This window comes from Urocitellus parryii, chromosome 12 (assembly GCF_045843805.1).
Source record: "Urocitellus parryii isolate mUroPar1 chromosome 12, mUroPar1.hap1, whole genome shotgun sequence".
NCBI lineage: Eukaryota > Metazoa > Chordata > Mammalia > Rodentia > Sciuridae > Urocitellus > Urocitellus parryii.
In genome coordinates, this window is record NC_135542.1 from 69,800,661 (window position 1) to 69,809,194 (window position 8,534).

Below are 8,534 nucleotides of genomic sequence, written 5' to 3' on the forward strand. Positions count from 1 at the left end.
CATGGGCAAAAAACAAAGGAGGCAGAAGTTTTAAGAGGATGAAGAGTTTGAACTTCTAATAGTAAGGATTCTGTGACTTACTGTTATGCTTTGCATGCATTATCTCATTCATTCCCTGCAACCATCCTTTAAGGTATTCTTACCCCTTATTTACAAATTAGGAAACTAAATTTTGGAGAGGTTGACTAACTTTTTCAAGGTCACACAAACTTAGAGGGATTCAGGTCCAGGTTCACTTCAAAGCTTGCACCTCCTACCAGATATGACCCATTGGAGGAGCTGCTGAAGAGCTTTAAATAATGGAGATGACATTACCCGTTTTGTGGTTTTATAAAGATCACTTTAGTATTACTGTTGGCTGCAGTATTACCTTATACATTCATCTCTCACTTCATAGAATCATCTTTTCTGATCATTACATTGTAACATTAAACATTTAAGATTAATGGAGGTTAGGTTTAGGAACTCTAGAACCACTATCAGCCAAAACTGATATAGCACTTTGTTTGAAGTATAGTTGTCTCTTGTTCAACTTGCTAACTTTATGTGCCAATATCTATATTACATTGTTGTTATAATAGGTAGCAGGAAACACAGGACTGTCATACTGATATAGCAAAACAAAACTTTTTGGTCAAGATTTTGGCTTGGTGTGGGTTTGGGTAAATTCATCTGTTTTAGAATATTACTGGGCTGTGCTATGGCACTGTTTTAGGCACAGGGTACCTCAGTAAACAAAACAGATAAAAATGGAACTCATATTCTGGTTAGTAAATTTTAGAAACACCTAGTATACTACAAACAAATATAAAATTGAGGCAGTTGGAAATGATGTTAGGGGCTCAGCACAAATTGAAATTCAAATTTAATGTTGAAAATTAGCATAATTTCTGTCTTAACCTGAGTCCAGACCAAACCAATGGACCAAACAGCTTAAAGCTTTGGTAGTTTATTTAAATTGCTATCTTACTGAAAGAGACAGCCTCTTCATTTGGATGCCTTATAAATGTGCATGTTAGTTTGTTTTGGTTTTGGTTTTGGTTTTGGTACTGGGGTTTAAACTCAGGGGCACTCAACCTCTGAGCCACATCCCCAGCCTTGTTACTTTGTATTTTACTTAGAGGCAGGGTCTCACTGGGTTACTTAGTGCCTCACTTTTTAAAGAGACAAAGAGACAGAGAGAGATAATTTTTTAATATTTATTATTTTTATGGTTTTCGGCAGACACAACATCTTTGTTTGTATGTGGTGCTGAGGATCAAACCCGGGCCACACGCATGCCAGGCGAGCACGCTACCACTTGAGCCACATCCCCAGCCCCCTTTTCATATATTTTATTAGTGAACTTATAACCCTTCAAATTCTGTTCTACATTTTTTTTTTTTTTACTTTATTTAGATGTGGATACTGACATTTAATTTGAGGTCAATCTACCACTGAGTTATATTCCCAGGCCTTTTTACTTTGAGACAGAGTCTCATTAAGTTGTTGAGACTGGCCTTGAACTTGTGATTCTCCTGCCTGTGCCTTCTGAGTCACTGGGATTACAGGGATGTGTCTTCAAATTTGACTTCTATTCCTACAATCTTAATATCATCCTTTAAGCATGGGGACCGAGAATCAGACAATAGAATCATGTTTGTCTTATAACCTTTACTTTCATAGGGCTAAAACTTGTGTCCTAATTTTTTTTTTCAATCATTGTTAATAATTTCTCAGGATTAAAGCTAAGGAAATATAAATCAAGAGGTGGAAATTAACAATTTTGATAGATCTTCATTTGAACAGTTATGAAATTAATAGCATGTTTTGAACTGCCAAATTTTGGTTCCTGGTGAACTGGATATGTTAGATAATATAACTAATAGTGTTGTTTGCCTTTTTTGGGGAGTGGGGGGCTGGGAAGACTGGGGATTGAACCTGGGGTGCTTTACCACTGAACAACATCCTCAGTTCTTTTTATTTTGTGACAGGGTCTCACTAAATTGCTTAGGGCTTCACCAAATTGCTAAGGCTAGCCTTGAACTTGCAATCCTCCCTCAGCCTCCCAGTTTGTCGGGCTCACAGGTATGCCACACTGTACCTGGCAGTGTTGTTGTTTTAAAAAACAGCCTCCTTTAAAATAGTCAAAATGCTTTATCAATGAAAAGTAACATTATATGAAGTATTTTCAGCTCCGTCAGTACATTGTCTGTACCCTATGAAAAAAATTGCTGATTACATTTGTTTATCATAAGCAACTATTTGCTCATTTAGATTGACAATCACTTTCTCTGTGCTGATTAAGCATCCCAACCAATATCTGGTGTATAGTAGAAGCTGTTTTTTTAAGTAGGAGAACATACACCAAAACCTTAATCTTTAGGTATGTGCAAATATTTAACAATAGCCTCTCTTATGAAGAACATTAATGTTACCATTCTTCCCTTTTCAGAATCTGATATTGATGCTGCCGCTGCAATGATGCTTTTAAATACTTCCATAGAGCAGGGGATTTTAGAATGTAAGTCATGATGCTTTTGTTTTTAAGAAACATTTTCAAATTTAATTTAGAAATACACAAATTATTTCTCTTCAACTAAATTTTCTTTTAATCTGAAAAACTTATTCTGTTTTATTATATTTTCATTAATTTATTAGAGTAATTGAAAGATTGAAGTTAATGCTGTGAAAGATTTTTGCATTAAACAAGAAATGGAGAAAAATATTATATTTAGAAAATAAGTTTGAGCTAAAAGTAAAAATGAAAGGTGTATGTAATAAAATACAGGAAAGCATATTGAGTTCTGACAGCAAAAGATACCTATAAGAAAAATAACATGAATGGTTAGGGTTGTAGCTCAGTGGTAGAGTGCTTGCCTAGCATGTGTGAGACCCTGAATTTGATCCCCAGCACCACTGAAAGAAAGAAAACAATAAACAAATAAAATAATGGGACAATTTTTTTCACTATGTGATAGACAAAGGGTTAATATCCAGTCTATATAAAAAGATCCTCTAAATAAGAAATAATAAAACAGTTTAACAGAAAAGTCATCAAAATATATGAATAGGTAGGTCTCAGATGAGGAAATATAGACAATACCCATGTAAAAAGGATGTATAACTCCTCTAGAAATTAGGAAATGCAAAATAAAATAATATGAAGATTCTATTTTTGTCTAGGAGATTGTAAGAAATGAAAATGATTGATAGGCTTTGTCAAATACTGTTGGATGTTAAATGGTACTACCATTTCAGAGGGTAGTTGAGGAATACCAATTGTAACTTTGTGTTTATATATATCTTTGTTTTTAATCTTTATTTTATTATTTTTATGTGGTGCTGAGCATCAAACTCAGTGCCTCATGCACGCTAGGCGAGCATTCTACCACTGAGTCATGGCCACAGCCCCATGTATATATCCTTTTACTTAGCACTTCTATCTCTTGGTCTCAATCCTAGTAAATTATTTGCATATGCATGAGGGAAACTATTCAGAACTTTCATTGCATCATTATTTGTACTGTACAGGTGAAAAGCTAGGAACAACTTACATATCGACAAGGAAATGGTTAGCTAAACAGTGGTATATTTATATTGGGGCATTCTGTGCAAGTAGTTAAAAATGATTGTATATTCCATGGAAAGGTCAAGACATACTATTAAATGGTTTTAAAATGTTTCAGATTAATGCTTATAGAATGGTATGATCTGGTTAAAAAAGAAAAAAACTACTAAACATTACTAGTCTAAGGCACTTACTGCTCAGTTTTTAGTTGTGTGTTTTTGCAATCAAATGCTTTTGACCTAGTAGTGATAGAAGTTCTCTTTTCCACAGGTGAAAAGCCTCTTCCTCTTAAAACATCATTGCAGAAAAAGAGGAATTATGGTAATGCATTTAATCATCCCAGTGCTATAAGATTACAAGAGAGTGATTCTTCCACCACCAGCATTGATCCAAAAGAAGATCATAATTACAGTGCAAGTAGCATGGCAGCACAGCGCTGTGCGTCCAGATCTAGTGTGTCTTCCTTGTCTTCTGTGGATGAGGTCTATGAATTTATCCCAAAGAGTAGCCATGTGGGAAGTGATGGCAGTGAAGGATTTCATAGTGAAGAAGACACAGATGTTGATTATGAAGATGATCCTCTTGGAGACAGTGGCTACGCATCACAGGCTTGTGCAGATACCTCTCAGAAAGGGCAGCCAGGCAAAAAGATGCGAAAACAGTCATGTCAAGAAATTGATGAGGAGCTCAAAGAGGCAGCTGGATCTCTGCTCCACCTTGCTGGAATTCGTACATGTCTGGGTTCCCTGATAAGTACTGCAAAGACACAAAGTCAAAAGCAACGGAAAAAATAGAAATGCTTTTTAGTGTGAAATTATTTTAAAGTGTGGCAATACTCTTCTACTTAATTCTTTACAAGGGATATCAAAGCCATAATCGACTTTAGTTTTAAGGTGAGGAGGGGTGCCAATTACTTGTTCCTTTCAAAACATTTTTGATTTCTGTTTATTTTTTAAAATTTAACCATTGCTGTAAGGATCATGCCCAATCGTAAACATGTGATAAAAAAGCCTGAGAGCATAATTTTTGTGATAAGTGTCTCTTAAGATTTGGAAATTGTTATATATGGAAATCCCCAGCCTTTGTCTTAACCTTGTAGGAAAAAAATCTTTTCTATTGATATGTCAAAAATGTAACATTGGCAACTTTATATAACTTAATTTTATTTTCCTTTCCAATCTGTAACTAACCATAGTTACTGATCCCACTAAAATTTTTGCTGATATTTTTGTCATATACTCCTCCCTGCCACATGACCTAGTAGGGTAAGATTTGAATTATTTTAATTGTGTCTTATTTTTTGTTTTAAATTATTTGTTGAACATGAGCAAAGTCAAGTATAAATCAGAAAAGATCCTAGATGTCTAGAAAATTCCAGTTAATAATATAGGTAAAAAATCCAACAGAGTGTTGTAAGATTTAGAAAAGAAAATTCGGGGATGTGATTTCATCTAAGAAGACTACAGTTCCTATTACAGTAGTATCTGAAGTGTTTTTACATCATGGATGACGCATAGCATTCACTGGGGCCTTTTATTTTTTCCCAAAGTGCTCTGCAACCACTGTTTAAGCCACCAGCTGTCTATGTGAAGTGGAAATTGTCCACTCAGAGGATATAGCCATAGAGTGTTATGGAGTAACACCAATTTTGACATACTTTTGCAATAAGAATCTTTCATTTGCTTTCCTAAATACACTGCATTCTAAGAGTCTTATAACCAGATGGAGTGGAATACTTATTACTTATGTTATCATAAATGAAAGTAGGTCATTTAGGAAAAAAAAAAGAACAAAACTTTTCAAACTTTGTATGAATTAAAATTGAATGTATATGAAGTAAATTTTAAAAGGCTTAACTGTAGAGCTAAAATATCGGATTTCAACACTCATATAAAATTAGATCATACACAAAACTTTTTGAGGAGGCAGTGTAATACTTATATGTGCCATTAATCCATGCTAAAAGGTTTTTATATTACTATTCCAGCATTGTCTTAAAATGTTTTAAGTATTTAAACAAATCTGCTTATGAGACAGTTTTTCATAATATCATTTATATAGTTTGACTACATTATGGAGAAGGAACAGGGATACTAATACTATAATTTATTACATTTTTTTTTACAATGGTGGGAACAACTTTGGAAAAGTTCATTCTTATGATACATTCTATGTCATAGACAACGACTTAATTTTCATTTTTCCCCATAATTTTTATACGTAGATACACACACACATATGCAGAGTCAAACTCAAGATGTTAATTTCCTGCTTTCAACTGTGTTTATGACTATAAAACATTTTCTTGGATTTTTTTTAAAGAGATAAATGTTTTTATTTTAGCTTCTAAATTTTATTTCGACAAAACTGTCAAAAGAGAAGAATAATAACAAATGTATCTTTCAATTGATAAGATTTTTATCCAGGGATACTAGCATTAATGTTTTCTGTCCTGTTTCCCTGTTAGTTGTCATTGATTATAGATAACTACCTTAATACAATTGGTGCTGTTGAAATACAGTAATTTTTTTCATTTGTTGATAATGTAGGATGAGTTATTTGGACTTTTTCCTTCATAAATGTCACATCTCCAGCAAATAGCTAAGCCAGGTTAACCTCTTTTACTATAGACAGTGAATAAAACACCAAAAACAAACCAAAAAAACCTTTTACCACGGTGTAAATAGTAAAGAGATTACAAAAATGGATGTATTCACCGCTGTAATAGGGATCTTCAAAATGTCTTCATATATGTAACTCCTTAATTTCTTTGATTTTTTTTCTCCCTCTGTACTTATCCAACAAATTTAAATGTTTAAGCTACATTCATCATTAGCAAGGACAATAAACACTGTACTAACATCTACCAGGGAGAAGCTAGACATTTTATTTACACCTAAGTCTTGTACAGGATTAGTGTGTCATGTTCTATTTGCTAATACAACATAGCAGTTATTTTCAAGGGGAGCAGCTTTTTAATTATGGTCCCGCTGTTCTCACTCCTAAGGTGTGTGGAGATAGAAACATGTCTCATAGCCATACAATTAAGGAAAGTCATTCCAAGTCCTGTGGACTAGAAATTGTATTCCCAATAATAAATTAATTTTGCTGTAGTCAGAACAATTTGGAAACCCCAGAGAAGTTACATATTTTTCAATAACTGTGACTTAAATTAACATACAATTTGCCTTACATCAAAAAAATAGAAAGTTGGTTGCAACCTATTCCAGTTTATACTAGATCCCTAGTGAGAGTTTTTTCTCAGCATGATTAATCTTCATCTGTGAAGATGAAGAATCTGTGTTTCCCGAATATGTATTTTTGACATTTGTTTGTGCAATATATTACTAAATTAGTTAATATTTTACTTTACAAATTCAGAAGAAAACAGATTACCTGCATTTGTGGAAAAGCTAACTATTGGTGGATACCTCCCTTTTTCCACCTTTGAGCCTTTCCTGTCCTCATAGTCAGCATGACTTCTCTTAAATTAGATTCCTTTGTATATTGTAAAGTTTAGTATATATATATATTTTTTCTTTTGCTACTTTCTGAGGCATTATGTAAAGGGTTCATATTAGATGGTCAGTCAAATATACGTTAGCAAAAAATTCAAAGCTAGAGAAAGTGTTAAGGAGGGAATGTGTGTGTCTTGGTAGGCCAGGAAGCCTTCCCCAGCAATTTAAGCAACAGATGTGAATACTTCACAAAGTGTAAAGACTTTTGTCTTAAATACTACAGTAATTTAACATCATTTTGTGAAGACTCATTTAAGAGACTTTGAGGCTTTCTGGTTTATATATACTTTATAGTTTTATTAGTTTGAAATGTGTAAGCTTTGATTTAAACAAAGTTTACTTCAGTATGTTAGATGTAGTCAAAATATTTATTGAAAGGGAAAATAGAATATTTTAATGTTATACCTGCCATTTTTTCTTAAAGTACATTCTTTGCATCTAACTGCCAGTGCCGTTGTCAAAACTTGTTTCTAAAATTGTTGTACATTTTTTTATTAAACTAAGTGCTTGATTTTAAAGTATTATGTTGCCATCAGATAGTATATAAAAATGTATAATTGCCAATTCATTATAACTACTATTTATTTTTAAATGAAAGTATAAAGATGCTTTCTGTTTCAAGAAATTTGTTATTAAACTGTTTTCTCTTTTTTGATGTAGCATAAAAATTGTCTTCAGTTGGAATTGTAACTGCCAGTAGATGACCAGTCACAAGTGAACCACTTCTTAGTTGCCAGTCTTTGCTCATTTTAAAAACAACTTACAAATGTTTAGTTTTTGTATCTAATCTCTGATAATTAAAATGTTTATAAAGTTTATTTTTACCAAAGAGATACAATTCATTATGATAAAGTATTGCAGAGTAAACTTTGTTTTGTAACATTTTTTGTGCTTTCTCTGTTCTTTGGGGGGTGAGAGGAGGGACAGTGTAGATGCAAGGTGGCACATACTTCTACACACACACTAAGTGCAGTGGTGTTACTTCAAAAATATCAATAATACCATCTGTTTGAAAATTGGAACATGTATTATAAAATGGATTAATTTACAAGCAACGTTTTGATCTTAAGTTTTCAACCCCCATTAACTTCTGTACTGATAATTTAGTCTTTTTTACATGGAATTATTTATATGAAATGAGTCAAATGAGACAACTATTGATTTTAAACTACTACCACTCTGTGTCCTTTGCCTTTTAAGGCATCCTCTTGAAATAGAAAATGATTAAAATAATAACCATTCGGGGGTCATGATGTATTCTGAAATACTTTTATTCTCATTATTGCATTCATTTTCTAGCTCATACTAGTCTTGAAATAGAGAAATATATTTTAGCAAAATAAATTATTAGAGTGGACTTGAAATACACAAATCTTTTTCTCAAAAATTTCAGGACATACTAACTTGATGTGATTTTAAAATATAGAAATAAGACTGTCAAAATGTACTATAACTTAGATTTCAAA

At 32.8% G+C, this 8,534-nt stretch overlaps 1 protein-coding gene across 3 annotated transcripts in view; it reads left to right on the plus strand.

The window, feature by feature from the left end:
• The window catches only part of Foxn2 (forkhead box N2), a 49,609-nt gene extending 41,622 nt beyond the window's left edge, over positions 1–7,987 (plus strand). For 2 of the 3 annotated variants that reach the window (XM_077791767.1, XM_026385756.2), the window contains exons 5-6: positions 2,435–2,503; positions 3,821–7,987. In XM_077791767.1, the coding sequence (XP_077647893.1) occupies positions 2,435–2,503; positions 3,821–4,344 (593 nt within the window). In that variant the 3' untranslated portion in view covers positions 4,345–7,987. The remainder of the gene's footprint in view (positions 1–2,434; positions 2,504–3,820) is intronic. The other variant, XR_003300493.2, reaches the window with a different exon arrangement.
• The last annotated feature ends 547 nt before the right edge of the window (positions 7,988–8,534 follow it).